This window comes from Chiloscyllium plagiosum, unplaced genomic scaffold (genome assembly GCF_037043375.1).
Source record: "Chiloscyllium plagiosum isolate Xiang-an unplaced genomic scaffold, Cpla_swu_hap1 HiC_scaffold_43, whole genome shotgun sequence".
Lineage (NCBI taxonomy): Eukaryota > Metazoa > Chordata > Chondrichthyes > Orectolobiformes > Hemiscylliidae > Chiloscyllium > Chiloscyllium plagiosum.
The window spans coordinates 11,412,140-11,429,083 of NW_028270181.1; the positions used below are offsets into that span (position 1 = coordinate 11,412,140).

The following is a 16,944-nucleotide window of genomic DNA, read 5'->3' on the forward strand; positions in this document are numbered from 1 at the left end:
AGAGCTTTAGGATCAGAGGGTGAACCCAGTTGCCCTAGTTTGACAGGGTTTGCTTTGTCTTTGCTAAAAATAGTGGCTTCCATGACATCAAACTGTGCCTTACACATTGTCCAACTGTGATGCACAGTCACCTAGCCCCAGCTCTCTGCCAATCTGTTCTGCAACTCAGACCAGACTAACTCGAGAAACACATTGCCCCTATTCCGACTGCATGAGGAAACCTTTGGTTTATTGAGGTCAATATTGAGGTCAATGGGCGGCACGGTGGCACAGTGGTTAGCACTGCTGCCTCACAGCGCCAGAGACCTGGGTTCAATTCCCGACTCAGGTGACTGACTGTGTGGAGTTTGCACATTCTCCCCGTGTCTGCGTGGGTTTCCTCCGGGTGCTCCGGTTTCCTCCCACAGTCACAAAGATGTGCGGGTCAGGTGAATTGGCCATGCTAAATTGCCCGTAGTGTTAGGTTAAAGGGGTAAATGTAGGGGTATGGGTGGATTGCGCTTCGGCGGGTCAGTGTGGACTTGTCGGGCCGAAGGGCCTGTTTCCACACTGTAAGTAATCTAATCTAATGTAAGTAATCTAATCTAATCAAATATTCGAGGAAGAGACACGAGCAAAGATTCAATCATTCACCTGGAGAATGCTAACAGCAAAATGTTTCAATTTCCCATTCTGAGAAAAATCTATCCACATTGCTCATTTAAGTTTCTCCCCCTTATCTGGATTCTTCCTCTTTAAAAAGGTTAAAAATCACACAATACCAGGTTATAGTCCAACAGGTTTATTTGGAAGCACTAGCTTTCGGAGCGACGCTCCTTCATCAGGTGATTGTGAAGAAATTTCACAATCCAACACCGGCAACTCCATATCATGACAACCTTTAAAAAGGTAAAGTCTCCATCGTCTTAACAGGCCGTAGGGCTGCTCTCCCATTAGAGGGAGATGTCTAGTGGTGGTTTAACCTGAGGGTCACCATGCCTCAGGCAGGAGGAGGGTCCTTCATGGCAACCTCAGCCGGTATGGGAACTGAACCCACACTGTTGGCATCATTCTGCATTGCAAACCAGCCATCCAGCTGATTGAACTAACCAACGCCCTCCCTTCCACAGTAACTGTCAGTTGTAGCTATCATTTGGCCTAACGTTCTGGGTTTAAGCCCCATGGTACAGACTTGTGCACATTATCTGGACTGACAGCCTCTGCAGGTCCGAAGGAGTGCTGCACTGTCAGAAATGCCATCTTTCAAATGAGACATCAAATCAACTACGATCTATTTCTTCAGTTAGACAAAAAAACAATGGTTTGATTATTTGAAAAATGGCAATGCATTTCTCCCAGTTTCCTGGCTAATTTTTATCCCTCGATATATGTCACTAAAACAGATTATGGGGGATTTATCTCATGGCTGCTTGTGGGAGCTTGCTTTGCTTAAACAGGTGACCACATTACCGACATTGCAGCAGTGACTGCACCTCCAAATATCTGATAGGCTGTTACAGTACTTTGGGAGATCCCAAGATTGAGATGGACGCTATATAAATGCAAGTCCTTCCTTGACTTTTGTCCAGGGAGGAGGGGGTTCAACAACTTGCACATCGGTAACTTTTCTCAAAGCTACCCTCCTGTGAATTGGCCCATTGGACTGGGTGAAATTTAAGCGAGTAAGGCAAGGAACTTCAGTAGCTCAACGCAAGTTGAGGGCTCCCTCAGAGGGGAGCGAAGTTTGCCAGGGAACCCAGTAGTTGCTTTATGTTGTCTAATGGCCAAGGAGCTGTAACTGGTGATGTGTGATTAGCTCAGTGTCAAGGTTAGGGTGAGTACCTGCTTGTGGGGGTAAACGTTGATGTGGCACTTGATGCATTCCTGGCCCATGTTGGCCCATGAGTTACCGCTCATCCATTTCCTCTTACACTTAGGGCACTTGTATTCACCAAAGCAGCGTTTCTTGCCCTGGTAAGGGGTCAGGCCTTCTCCTTTGGGGCGTGCCTAGCAAAGAAACACAGAACATATAAGTTAAAACAGCAACTCGTGCCAGCCAAGGTCTCTCTAACCCGGGTAGCGAACGACTTTCAAAATATTTTCCAACCTATTCCATTTAAATCACCGGGTGAACTTGATTAAGAAAATGCATGCTGAGTTTGAATTTTAATATTGTTTGTGACACGTCACATGAACAAAATATCTGGCCATTGATAAACAAGATGTTGGTCAGACTTAAAAGTATCACCCATTCAAAGTTTGCATCAAACACTATGAAACAGCTCAAAAGACATCCAAACAGATAGTGAACCCATCGACAGGATTTGAATTTTTTAAATAAATGCTTGTTGGTTTCTTTTGCTTTCGCCTGATGTTGGTAACCTGATGTTGGTCAGGGGGACCAGAAGACATAAATTTATAAGCCATTACCAACCTACATCCCAACTGTCAGCAGAACAGCAATAGGTATCTATGTATCTGCAGGTATTGCCTCCAGCCATCATTTAGAGTTATAGAGTCATACAGCATGGAAACAGACCCTTCCAACTCAGTCATATCAACCATGTTTCTTAAGCTGAACTAGTGCCATTTGCCTGCTTTTGGTCCATATCCCTCTAAACCTTTCTTATTCATGTACCTATCCAAATGTCTTTTAAATGTTGTAATTGTACTCTATCTACCACTTCCTCTAGCAGTTCATTCCATATACACATCGCCTCTGCGTGAAACAATTGCCCCGCAGGTCCCTTTTAAATCTTTCCCCTCTCACTGTAACCCTGTGCCCTTTAGTTTTGGATTCCCCTACCCTGGGGAAATGGCCTTGGCTACTGACCTTATCTATGCCTCTCAAGTTTTTATAAACCTTTATAAGGTCATCCCTCAACCTCTTATGCACGAGGGAAAAAAGCCCCACTCCATCTAGCCTCTCCCTACAACTCGAACCCTTCAGTCCTAGCAACATCCTTGTAAATATTCCTGTACCCCTTCCAGGTTAAAAACATTATTCCTATAACAGGGCGACCAGAACTGTACATAGTACAGCAAACATGGCCTCCCCTAATGCCTCGTACAGCTAAAACATGACCTCCCAACTCCTAAACACAATGCTCTGACTGATGAAAGCAACTGTGCCAAATGCCTTGTTAAACCATGATGCCATTTTCATGGATCTACGTACCTGCACCCCTAGGTCTGTCTGTTCGACAACACTTTCCAGGGCCCTACCATTAACTTGTAAGTCCTGCCTTTGTTTGTTTTACCAAAATTCAACGCCTTGCATTTATCTAAATTAAAATTTATTTGCCATTCCTTGGCCCCTTGGCCCAGTTGTTCAAGATCTCTTTATGCTGTTAGATAACCTTCTTCGATGTCCACCATACCACCAATTTTAGTGTCATCTTCAAACTTACTAACCATGCTTCCTATATTCTCATCCACATCGATTATATAAATGACAAACAACACTGGTCCCAGCTCTTCTCGCCACAGGCCTCCAGTCCGAACAACAATCCCTTACCACCAAGCTCTTGCTCCCTACTGTCAAGCCAATTGGCTAGCTCTCCCTCGATACCATGTGATTTAACCTTAATAACCAGTCTATCATATGGAACCTTGTCAAAAGCCTTGCTGAATACCACGTAGACAATGTCTATAGCTCTTCCTTCATCTGTCTTCTTGGCCACCTCTTCAAAAAACTCAAATCAAGTTTGAGACATATGATTTTCGACACACAAAGCCTTTCTGACTGTCCCTATACCGTCCTTGCCTTTCCAAATACTGGATCAGAGTGGTGCTGGAAAAGCACAGCCCTTCAGGCTTTTGCCTGAAATGTCGATTTTCCTGCTCCTCAGATGCTGCCTGAACTGCTGTGCTTTTCCAGCACCACTCTGATCCAGAATCTGGTTTCCAGCATCTGCAGTCATTGTTTTAACCTTTCCAAACACTGTACATACAAATCCTGGTCTCCCAGAATCCCCTCCAACAACTTACCAAACCCCTGCTGTCAGGCTCACTGGCCTATTGCTCCCTGGCTTTTTTTTGCCGCTTTTCTTTAAAAAAAGCACAACATTAGCCCCCTTCCGTCTTCTGCTCAATGGTGGAAGAATAGATAGTCTGTTACATGTTATTATAAAGCAGTGTAACCTCCAATCTACTGTGAACAGTGTGTGCAAGATAAGCTGGTAACATTTTTTTTAAACCAAATAGAATCAATATACATGGCAAATGTTTGTCCATCTACATAAAGCTAAGAAAATGTCTTATCTAAGATACATTCTGGATCTAATCTTTTAGCTCGTAGTTACAAAGGTTTCATTTAAAGTGGATGAGAGAAGATACAGAGTTCAAACAGAACAACCACTCTGACTGATATTTCGATGGAAATTAAGGGAGTGGGGCTGATTAACACAAACATTGCAATATGAAAGTTACGATAAGCAGTTGTTGCAAAATGTGTCTCAGTATTTCTTATTGGTCAGATAGATCAGACTGCATCCTGCCTAAGGATAGATTACTTTTTGAAATCCAGTTTATACTTTAAGACCTACATTTTAGTCTAGTCTCAATGACATTATGGTAATACCTGAAATTACTGCAGGAATAGAAAGCCCTTCATAGCAAAATGATAGTTTGAAATAGTTTCCACAGATACAAACAATGGCTGCCCTTCAAGAGTAAAACTTCATTGGGTATAAGGCATTTTGGAATGTCCCAAGGTGTGAAAGGTGTCTATAAATGCAAGTAATTCTTTAAGCCTGATGGGTCAACAACAACTTATATTTATATAGCAACCTCAATACTGTATAATGAAATACCTGAAGCCCCTTGACAGGAGCATTATAAAGTATGAAACACAGCGATGTAGGGAGATATTACGTCTCATGGCTAGATGCTTGACTAAAAAATAGTTGGATTTTAAGGAGTCTATTAAAAGAGGAAAATGAGGTAGAGAGCTGGACACGCGTAGGAATTTCAGATCATGAGGCCATGCCATCTGAAGCTGCAGAAACCAAGGGAGGAGCAAATATGCCATTTCATTTACCATAAAATTCCTCTCTGTGCTATTCCAGGCATTGGTTAACTTTTATATTTTTAGATGACTTAGTAAGTTCACTAGAATACCAAGCAGAGGTATTTTGAGCATAATTTTTCTTACAAATATTGCACTGATCAATTTCCACCCCCGGAATATTTGTAGCATTTCATGTGGAGCTGAAGTGAAGAATGTCCCCTTGTTACTAACTACTTTGCTGTCATTCACCATGCCTCACCCCTTGAAGTGGATTCCTTCCATTTCTCAATCCATCCTGGAGATCACAGTAAGATTGAGAAGACCAAAATCACTGCTCTCGACATGCAACCGCTGCTTGTGATGAGGGGCTACCATAGATACAAGTTACAAATAATTGTAGGATCTCAGACCTAAGTAAAGAGAACAATGATTGAGATACCTCACAGTAATGAGCATTACTCCAGTATTTTTACATATTGGCAAATATAGCAGGGCGAGAATTTGACGGATCAAATGGTAACCAATCTTAACCAACTTTTGCAGGTACTCATTTATTTAAAAAATCCAGCAGCTCAAATTCGGAGGCTGAGGGGTGACCTTATAGAAGTTTACAAAATTATGAGGGGCATGGATAGGGTAAATAGGCAAAGTCTTTTCGCTGGGGTGGGGGAGTCCAGAACTAGAGGGCATAGGTTTAGGGTGAGAGGGGAAAGATATAAAAGAGACCTACAGGGCAACTTTTTCACGCAGAGGGTGGTACGTGTATGGAATGAGCTGCCAGAGGAAGTGGTGGAGGCTGGTACAATTGCAACATTTAAGAGGCATTTGGATGGGTATATGAATAGGAAGGGTTTGGAGGGATATGGGCCGGATGCTGGCAGGTGGGAATAGATTGGGTTGGGATATCTGGTCGGCCTGAACGGGTTGGACCGAGGGGTCTGTTTCCATGCTGTACATCTCTATGACCCTATGACTCTAAAAGCGGATTGTTCTCCCGGTAGCCTACCCAATGTTCCCATCTCAACCAAAACCAGCTCAAATTGACTGATTAGCTGATTATTTGTTGTGGATGATAATTAATGATCATTCTTTGTATCATGGGTTTTGAAAATAAGTATGTATTAATGGTAACTGTGAAAGAAAGTGAAATATGTCAGTGTTGTCATTTTTAGTGCTGACCATCCAACTGCCTCTAAAGGCCATCTCCATGTGATAGTTATTAATGGCTGCAAGATTTATTATGGACAGTACAGTTTAGAACCTTTTCCTCGATGGCATTCCATTACACTCATAATAGCTAATGCTTATCATATTCGAGCTAATTCTAAGCAATTATTTTAAGAGAACGCGAGTCTGTTTATGTACAGCATTTCTACACGGACCAATATTATTTTCTCTCTGCACGTCATATCATTGGAATTATTATCTGAACCAAAAAAAGTCTAACCTGTTGGGCAAAAGTACAGAGCGTACTTGTATTTATATAGAAAGACTTGCGTGTATATGTTGCCTTTCACACGCTCAGGGCATGCCCAAGCACTTTATAGCCAATTAAGTACTTTTGGAGAGTTATCACTGTTGTCATGTTGTAACTCTCAGCACCTAATTTGCCCGCAGCAAGCTCCCTCGATCAATTAATTATGTAAATGACCAGCAAGACTTTTCCACATGCCAGCTAAAAGTCTAGGTAAATACTGTCCTCTCCTCACATTGTCCCATATAGATAGATCTTTTACACCCATTTGATGGAGGTTTGCTTTAATGGCTCATCTACAAGGTCCGACCTCTGACAATTCAGCACCCGCTTAGTTCCGCACTGAGAGGCAATTTCCATTATTAATGTGGATGTGGGTATTTGTAACAAAAAAATCACGTACAAAAAGGGCTGATAAAATACAATGTGAACTGAAGTATTGTGGACAGATAATTGTGCAAGTATAAGATTTGTAAATGCATTACACATTATTGGATTACCACCACTGGATAGGATAAAAGATTTCAGTTTGGCTTGGGTGTTCCTGGGAACAAATCTATTCATGTTAACATATGGTGCATCAAACAATTAAGACAGGGAAGTTTGGGAGGTGGGAGGCAGTGTGTTTGGGGAGACTACAGATACTGGAGTGTAAAAGTAAGGAATTCTTGCCCCAGTCATGTAGGAATTGGATACAACCACAGCTAAAGTCACCATAGAGCCAGAGGACAATAGGGCTTCTCCCTCATTAGGAAGACATTTGATGGTGAGTTTAACCTGAGCATTACAATGCCTCAGGTAAGGGATGAAGTTTAGAAGGAGAGTCCTTCATGATAACCTCAGCCTGTGCAGGAATTGAACCTGAATTGTTGGTGCCACCATGCATAGTAAACCAGCTCGGAGAAAGTAAGGACTGCAGATGTTGGAGATCAGAGTTGGGAGTGGGGTGCTGGAAAAGCACAACATGTCAGGCAGCATCCAAGGAGTGGGAGAAATGATATTTTGGGCCATAGCTTTTCATCAGGAATGAGGCTTGTGAGCCAGGGAGGTGGAGAGATAAATGAGAGGGGCTGGGGCTGAGGCTGGGGGGAAAGGTAGCTGAGAGTGCAATAGGTAGATGGAGGTGGGGGTAGGGGTGATAGGTCAGGAAGGAGGATGGAGCGGACAGGTGGGAAGGAAGATGGACAGGTAGAGCAGGTCATGAGGGTAGTTCCGAGTTGGAAAGTTGGATTTGGGATAAGGTGGGGAGAGGGGAAATGAGGAAACTGGTGAAATCCACATTGATGCCCTGGGGTTGGAGGGTCCCAAGGTGGAAGATGAGACGTTCTTCTTCCAAGTGTCAGGTGGTTAGGACGTGGCAATGAAGGAGGCCCAGGACCTGTATGTCCTTGGCAGATTGGGAGGGGGAGTTGAAGTATTTGGCCACGGGGCGGTGGGGTTGTTTCGTGCGTGTGTTCCAAAGATGTTCTCTGAAGTGCTCTGCGAGTAGGCGTCCTGTCTCCCCAGTGTAGAGGAGACCTCATCAGGAACAATGGATATAGTAAATGACATGTGGAAGTGCAGGCAAAACTCTGATGGTTGTGGAAGGCTCCTTTGGGGTCTTAGATGGAGGTAAGGGGGAAGTTGTGGGGGCAAGTTTTGCAATTCCTGTGGTGGCAGGGGAAGGTGCTGGGAGGGGAGAGTGAATTGGTGGGGAGTGTGGACCAGACAAGAGAGTCACAAAGGGAATGATCTTTACAGAAAGCAGATAGGATAGTGGAGGGAAATATATCTCTGGTGGTGGGGTCTGTTTGTAGGTGGCAGAAATGGCAAAGGATGATACTAAATGAAGGTTGGTAGGGTGGAAGGTGAGGACCAGGGCGTTTGTCCTTGTTGCGGTTGGAGGGGTGGGGTTCGAGGGCGGAGGTGCGGGAAGTGGATGAGATGCACTGGAGGGCATTGTCAATCAGGTGGGAGGGAAATTGTGGTCTTTGAAGAAGGAGGCCATCTGTGTGTTCTGTGGCAGAATTGATCCTCCTGGGAGGTGGAGAAATTAGGAATAAGGGATAGTGTTTTTACAGGAGGCAGGGTGGTAGGATGTGGAGTCTAGGTAGCTGTGGGAGTTGGTGGGCTTGTGGAAGATGTCTGTGTTGAGTCAGTCACTGTTGATGGAGATGGAGAGGTCCAGGAAGGGGAAGGAGGTGTCTGAGATGGTCCAGGTGAACTTAAGTTCGGGGTGGGATGTGTTGGTGATGTTGATGAACTGTTCAACCTCCTCATGTGAGGTGGTGTCAATACAGTCATCAATATAATGGCAGAAAAGGTGGGGTATGGTGCTGGTGTAACTGTGGAAGATGGACTGTTCCACGTACTCGACAAAGAGAGGGGCATAGCTGGGGCCCATATGGGTCTCCATGGCTAACTTTTTGGTCTTCAGGAAGTGGGAGGATTCAAAGGAGAAATTATTGAGGGTAAGGACCAGTTCAGCCAAATGAATGACAGTGCCAGTGGAGGGGTACTGGTGGGGACACCAGGAGAGGAAGAAACTGAGGGCTTGGAGGCCTTCATCATGGCAGATGGAGGTGTATAGGGACTGGATGCCCATGGTGAAAATGAGGCGCTGGGGGCCGAGGAAACAAAGGTGGGGGGGGGGGGCATGTGTAGTGTCCCGAACATAGGTAGGGAGTTCCTGGACCAGGGGTGAATCACACAGTATCAAGGTATGTGGAGATGAGTTTGGTGGGGCAAACCAGCTATCCAGCCAACTAAACTAACTTAACCCTTACAGCTGAAGGATTGCGTATGAATTTAGTCTCCTTACCCAAGGAAGGATACCTCTGCCTTTGAGAGGAAGCAATGTGTTCACTAAGTGGAATTTCTCATATGAGAGAACTGACCTGTGAGATGAGATTGAGTAAAATGGACTGATCCTATGGAGTTTAGCAGAGTGAGAGCTGATTGAGCTATATACAATTAATTCACGGTGCTTTCTCCTGGCTGGATCACATGCTCAGGAATAAAACTGAGAAACTGTTCCATGGGAATCTTTGGAAGTTTTGAGTCAAAGGATCTGTGGAAGCTCCATCAATGAGTGCATTCCAGAATCAATTGAACCATTGAATCGAGGGGCTGAATGGCCTTCTTTTGTTACAGTATGCCAAAAAAAAAGTCCCATTTACAAGAAATGGAATTTATTCCACTGCATCATCCACCTGCAAATATGGAAGCCTGTTGACCCTGAAGGCTGTAAGGCACAATCATATTACCGGCCTCAAAGAAGTGCGTGGTTTGAAGAGAGATCACAATAAATTTCTTCTAGCATTTTCTTTCCCCCATCTGTTCAGGGCCACAAGGTCTGATTGTTTGAGCAAACTGAAAATGTGATCACTCAGCATTCAACTTTTCTTGGGCAATGGAACTGTGGAGAATGGAATGTGCTGACAAGTTTCAGGCTGCAGTCCAGAAGCACACAGCATTGTGAACAGGCGGCACGGTGGCACAGTGGTTAGCACTGCTGCCTCACAGCGCCAGAGACCCGGGTTCAATTCCCACCTCAGGCGACCTTCTGTGTGGAGTTTGCATATTCTCCCTGTGACTGCGTGGGTTTCCTCCCACAATCCAAAAATATGCAGGTTGGATTGGCCACGGTAAATTGCCCATAGTATTAGGTGAAGGGGTAAATGTAGGGGAATGGGTCTGGGTGGGTTGCGCTTCGGCGGGTCGGCATAGACTTGTTGGGCCGAAGGGCCTGTTTCCACACTGTAAGTAATCTAATCATAATTTTTTATTACCTAGAAAATCTATGGACTCGTATATGCTCCGAGTACCTAACCCCAGCCCTGTCTCTCAACCCTTGCCTCTCCACTGGAGCATTGGTAGCCTTCCTGTGCCTCATCCTGGATGGGCTTTCACAGCGGGATCAGTGGTCCTTGGTATTAAAAAGATCTCTATTGTCTTGACCTGGGCAACAGCCAAGAAATGCCAACACTTCCATTTTACCCGAATAAAAAACGAAAGAACTGAGGATGCTGGAAATCAGAAACAAAAACAGAAATTGCTGGAAAAGTTCAGCAGGTCTGGCAACATCTGTGGAGAGAAATCAGAGTAAATGTTTCATGTCCAGAACTGATGGTAGACAGGAAAAATTAGGTTTTTATACAAGATAGGCTGGGGGGGGGGGGGGAGGAGGAGGAGGTAAGGAGTAAATGATAGGTGGAGATAGAGCCTAAAGAGAGAGAAGAACAATTGGACAGCCAAAGCAATGGATAACAACTAGCCTGGGAAAATGAATAGCTACTAATGGGGACAATTAACAATGGGTTGAGTGGAATAGCAGACCATGTGATAACAAGGCCTGGTGTGTGGGAGCTGGGGTAAGGACATGGAGAAGGCGCCTCAAGCCTAAAATTGCTGAACTCGGCATTGAGTCCAAGAGGCTGTAGAGTTCCCAAGTGGAAAATGAGATGCTGTTCTTCCAGCTTGTGCTGAGCTTCACTGGAGCACTGCAGCAAGCCGGAGACAGGGATGCTGGCCAGGGAACACAGTGGGTATGTTGAAGCGGCAAATTCTATTTTGCCACCTCAATCTAATTTTGCCACGCTAACTCGGGATGTCAGAGGGCAAATGCAGGCTTCCCAACTATCACAAGAGTAAGTTCAACTCAGCTCGAGGCTGAAGCTTGACATTTCGTCTTGGGTCAGCTTCTCATCTAACCAGGAAAATAGGAATAGAAGGCTCTGTTGGTGCCTCTGAAGATCTGCACAGGATCCAGGATTCCGTGGCAGTGACCTGTCCGCTCACAGAGCCCATGCGAACACATTCATCCCTAAGACCCCCAATGTAGTCAGTTTAAACAATCTTGGTTTCCCTCTGAATAATAAAATGCTGAATTAGCTATGGCTTTCTCGGTCGCTTTTAAAGTTCAAAAGTCACTCTTTTTCTCCCCCCAGCTCATTAGGTTTCCCGCCCAGCTGTTTATTTAAATATTCAACACTGTCGAGCTGTCATTTGAAATCACTGTAACAATTACTGCAATTGCCCTGTTGCACAGGGACTGAATCACTAAGTGCCAAATACTGCCTTACAATCCATTAGGGGATAATTACTCACTAACAATAGCTTTCATTTATATTGTGTGCCTTTAGGGTGAGAAGCCATTCAAAAGTGCTTTACGTGAGCATTATCAAACAATATGTGACAAACAGTCACTTAACGGCAGTAGCCCTAATAGATACAAGGACAGTAGCAGCAAAACCTTGGCCAAAGAGGTGGGTTTTAACTTGCATCTTAACAGAGGAGAGAGGGTAGGGAATTCCAGAGTTTATAAGGGCCTCGCTACAGTCACACCCACCACTAGAGGTGACAAGAAAGCAGACTATGTGCAAGTTCAGAGATCTTAGATCTGGAGATTACAGAGAAAGGCAGGGAATGAAGGCATGGAAATGGTCTAAATCCACAGTGAGGATTTAAAAATGATGGGAGTTTTTACTAATATGAAAGTGGTTTCCTATGTTTGTGTAGATTGTTCGGATGTGTCGCTAGTCACCATTTTAATCTGCAAATATTGTCTGCAGGCCAGTTTTGGTTTAAGTCCAGGCAATTTTCATTTTACATTATGTAGGCTAACCATCACTTGTCACCACTGCAGTCTGCTTGTCAACTCTAAGAGGTTGTGCCCATAGCTCACAGATTTTTAAAAAATCCATCCAGAGCACAGACTTCCTTGGAAGAGGGGATCTCTCCCCATTTTGCTCTGACCTAATGGCACCAAACTGGGTGGTAAAAAACAGCCAACATGGTTCCTTGAGACGCTGAACAGATTTTGAAGCCACTAGCTACTTCAGTGTAAAAGCATTAGACAGTACTCACATATGACCATCTGCACTTTTAATATTTGACGACTGAGAAATGAGATGTGCGTTTGTCTCCAAACTGCGTAGAACTTACTCTGAGCGATGAAAACTGATGGTTAGCCTATGCAATGTAAAATGAAAATTGCCTAAACTTACACCAAAACTGGGTGAAAGTGAGGACTGCAGATGCTGGAGATTAGAGTCAAGATTGGAGTGGTGCTGGAAAAACACAGCAGGTCAGGCACTATCCTGATAATAGACAATAGGTGCAGGAGTAGGTTATTCTGCCCTTCGAGCCTGCACCACCATTCAATATGATCATGGCTGATCATCCTTAATCAGTATCCTGTTCCTGCCTTATCTCCATAACCCTTGATTCCACAATCCTTGAGAGCTCTATCCAACTCTTTCTTAAATGAATCCAGAGACTGGGCCTCCACTGCCCTCTGGGGCAGAGCATTCCACACAGCCACCACTCTCTGGGTGAAGAAGTTTCTCCTCATCTCTGTCCTAAATGGTCTACCCCGTATTTTTAAGCTGTGTCCTCTGGTTCGGCACTCACCCATCAGCGGAAACATGTTTCCTGCCTCCAGAGTGTCCAATCCTTTAATAATCTTATAAGTCTCAATCAGATCCCTTCTCAGTCTTCTAAACTCAAGGGTACACAAGCCCAGTCGCTCCAGTCTTTCAGTGTAAGATAATCCCGCCATTCCAGAAATTGACCTCAATAGCCAGAATGTCTTTCCTCAAATTTGGAGACCAGAACTGCACGCAGTACTCCAGATGTGGTCACACCAGGGCCCTGTACAGCTGCAGAAGAACCTCTTTGCTTCTATACTCAATCACTCTTGCTATGAAGGCCAGCATGCTATTAGCCTTCTTCACTACTTGCTGTACCTGCATGCTTACCTTCATTGACTGGGGTACAAGAACACCCAGATCTCTCTGTACTGCCCCTTTACCTAAATTGATTCCATTTAGGTAGTAATTTGCCTTCCTGTTCTTGCCATCAAAGTGGATAACTATACATTTATCCACATTAAACTGCATCTGACCACTCACCTAACTTGTCCAGGTCACCCTGTAATCTCCTGACATCCTCATCACATTTCACCCTGCCACCCAGCTTAGTATCATCAGCAATTTTGCGAATGTTATTACTAATACCATCCTCTATATCATTAACATATATTGTAAAAAGCTGATCCCTGCGGTACTTCACTGGTCACTGCCTGACATTCCGAAATGGAGCCGTTTATCACTACTCTTTGTTTCCTATCAGCCAACCAACTTTCAATGTAAGTTAGTACTTTGCCCCCAATACCATGCGCCCTAATTTTGCTCACTAACCTCCTATGTGGGACTTTATCAAAAGCTTTCTGAAAGTCCAGGTACACTACATCTACTGGAACTCCCTTGTCCATCTTCAGAGTTACATCCTCAAAAAATTCCAGAAGATTAGTCAAGCATGATTTCCCCTTCATAAATCCATGCTGACTCTGACCTATCCTGTTACTACTATCCAGATGTGTCGTAATTTCATCCTTTATAATAGACTCCAGCATCTTTCCCACCACTGAGGTCAGACTAACTGGTCTATAATTTCCTGCTTTCTCTCTCCCACCTTTCTTAAAAAGTGGTACAACATTAGCCACCCTCCAATCCACAGGAACTGATACCGAATCGATCGAACTCTGGAAAATAATCACCCACGCATCCACGATTTCTCGAGCCACCTCCTTCAGTATTCTTGGATTTAGACCATCAGGCCCCGGGGACTTATCAACCTTCAGACCTAACAGTCTCTCCAACACCAATTCCTGGCAAATATATGGCGGCACGGTGGCACAGTGGTTAGCACTGCTGCCTCGCAGCGCCAGAGACCCGGGTTCAATTCCCGCCTCAGGCGACTCACTGTGTGGAGTTTGCACGTTCTCCCCGTGTCTGCGTGGGTTTCCTCCGGGTGCTCCGGTTTCCTCCCACAGTCCAAAGATGTGCAGGTCAGGTGAATTGGCCATGCTAAATTGCCCGTAGTGTTAGGTAAGGGGTAAATGTAGGGGTATGGGTGGGTTACGCTTCGGCGGGTCGTTGTGGACTTGTTGGGCCGAAGGGCCTGTTTCCACACTGTAAAGTAATCTAATCTAAAAATAAATTCCCTTAAGTTCAGGTCCTTCAGCCACTGTTACCTCAGGGAGATTTCTTGTGTCTTCCCCAGTGAACACAGATCTGAAGTACCAATTCAATTCTTCTGCCATTTCTTTGTTCCCCATAATATATTCCCCTGTTTCTGTCTTCAAGGGCCCAATTTTAGTCTTAACCATTTTTTTGCCTTTCCACATACCTAAAAAACCTTTACTATCCTCCTTTATATTATTGGCCAGTTTACCTTCGTACCTCATTTTTTCTCTGCGTACTTCCTTCTTAGTAATCCTCTGTTGTTCTTTAAAAGCTTCCCAGTCCTCCGTTTTCCCACTTGCCTTTGCTATGTTATACTTTTTCTCTTTTAACTTTATATGTTTCTCAACTTCCCTCATCAGCGACGGCCACCCATGCCTCCTCCTAGGATCTTTCTTCCTTTTTGGAATGAACTGATTCTGCAACTTCTGCATTATACACAGAAATATCCGCCATTGTTCCTCCACTGTCATCCCTGCTAAGGTATTGCACCATTGAACTTTGGCCAACTCCTCCCTCAGCTCCATAGTTCCCTTTATTCAACAGAAATATTGTCACTTCCGATTGTACCCTCTCCCTCTCAAATTGCAGATTGAAGCTTATTGTATTATGGTCACTACTTCCCAATGGTTCCTTCACTTCGAGGTCCCTGACCAATTCTGGTTCATTGCACAATACCAGATCCAGAATTGCCTTCTCCGTGGTTGGTTCCAGCACCAGCTGTTCTAAGAATCCATCTCTGAGGCACTCCGCAAAGTCTCTTTCTTGAGGTCCAATACCATCCTGATTCTCCCAGTCTACCTGCATGTTGAAATCCCCCATAACAACTGTAGTAACATCTTTGCGACAGGCCAATTTCAGCTCCTGATTTAACTTACATCCGACATCCAGACTACTGTTTGGGGGCCTGTAGATAACTCCCAAGAGGGTCTTTTCACCCTTAGTATTTCTCAGCTCTATCCACACTGACTCTACACCCCCTGATTCTAGGTCCCCCCGCGCAAGGGACTGAATATCATTCCTTACCAACATGGCCACCTCAACCCCTCTGCCCGTCAGTCTGTCCTTACGATAGCACGTGTAGCCTTGAATATTCATTTCCCAGGCCCTGTCCACTTAAGCCACGTCTCAGTCATCCCCACAATATCGTATCTGCCAATTTCCAAAAGAGCCTCAATCTCATCCATCTTATTTCTAATTCTTCGTGCATTCATGTATAGTATTTTTAATTTGTTACTGCCCTCAACCTTCCCATCAACTCCTATTTCACTCAACCTTACAGCATGATCCCTTTCCGAGTTCTCTGCCTCATTGATACAGTTGTCTTTCTTGACTTCCCTTGTTCTAACTTTCCCTCCAATTTCCTTCTTAAACATTCAGTTTGTCCCCTCCCCCCTATACTTAGTTTAAATGCAGCTGTGTTGCAGTAGCAAACCTGCCTGCCAGAATGCTGGTTCCTAACCTATTAAGGTGCAAACTGTCTCTCTTGTAGAATTTATGCTTACCACAAAACATACCCCAGTGATCCAAGAATTTAAATCCTTGCTTCCTGCACCAGTTCCCCAGCCACACATTCAAGTTCACTATCTCCCTGTTTCTGGCCTCCCAAGGAACTGGAAGCAAACTGGAGATAACCACCCTGGACATCCTGTTTTTCAGCCTTCTTCCTAGTTCTCCGAATTCCCGCTATAGTATGTTCCTCCTCTTCTTCCCGACATCATTTGTGCTGACATGTACCACCACCTCTGGCTCTTCACCTTCGTCCTTGAGGATTTCCTGCAATCTGTCTGTGATGTCTTTAACCCTGGCACCAGGAAGGTAACACACCATCCTTAAGTCCCATCTGCTGCCACAAAAACCCTGGTCAGTTCCTCTCACGATGATGTCCCCTATTACCACGGCTCTGTGCGATGTCCGACTCTTCCGCTCTGTCTCCGCGCCAACTTTTGATTGACAGACCTGGCCGCCTCTCGGACTGGCAGTGTCATCTGTCTCTACTGTTTCATCTCTACTAATGAAGGGCTCCTGCCCGAAATGTCGTTATTCCTGCTTCTCGGATGCTGCTTGACCTGCTTGTGCTTTTCCAACACTACTCCAAGCTTAAACCAAAACTGGTCTGCAGACAATATCTGCATTGCTCACATGACTTCCAAAATAATCACCTTTAATAACATTTTGATTAGCACGCACAGGCAGCAGTAAAGGCTGCTGAAGGAAAATGAGAGATTCTTAGCTTTATTTCTTGTGACACGAGTCGTTAACAATTCTTTGCGGGCCAGGAGGAGAGTAATTTCTTTTATTAGTCAAGGCTCTTTTCTGCATTTGCAATTTATAACAGTGAAGAAACTTCATTGAACATTGCTAGATGATGATAGTCCTCTTTGAAATAATTAGCAATGAACAAAATGTTTGCCTGACAATGGAAAGATTGGAAGAATTAAGGGTGAAATGGTGTGAGGACTGTTCTCACAGTG

General features: G+C 44.5%; 1 protein-coding gene across 1 annotated transcript in view; it reads right to left on the reverse strand.

The window, feature by feature from the left end:
* zcchc24 (zinc finger, CCHC domain containing 24) overlaps positions 1 to 16,944 on the reverse strand; it is a 271,425-nt gene that overhangs the window by 63,067 nt on the left and 191,414 nt on the right. The window contains exon 3 of the mRNA XM_043679053.2: positions 1,822 to 1,986. Within this exon, the coding sequence (XP_043534988.1) occupies positions 1,822 to 1,986 (165 nt within the window). The remainder of the gene's footprint in view (positions 1 to 1,821; positions 1,987 to 16,944) is intronic.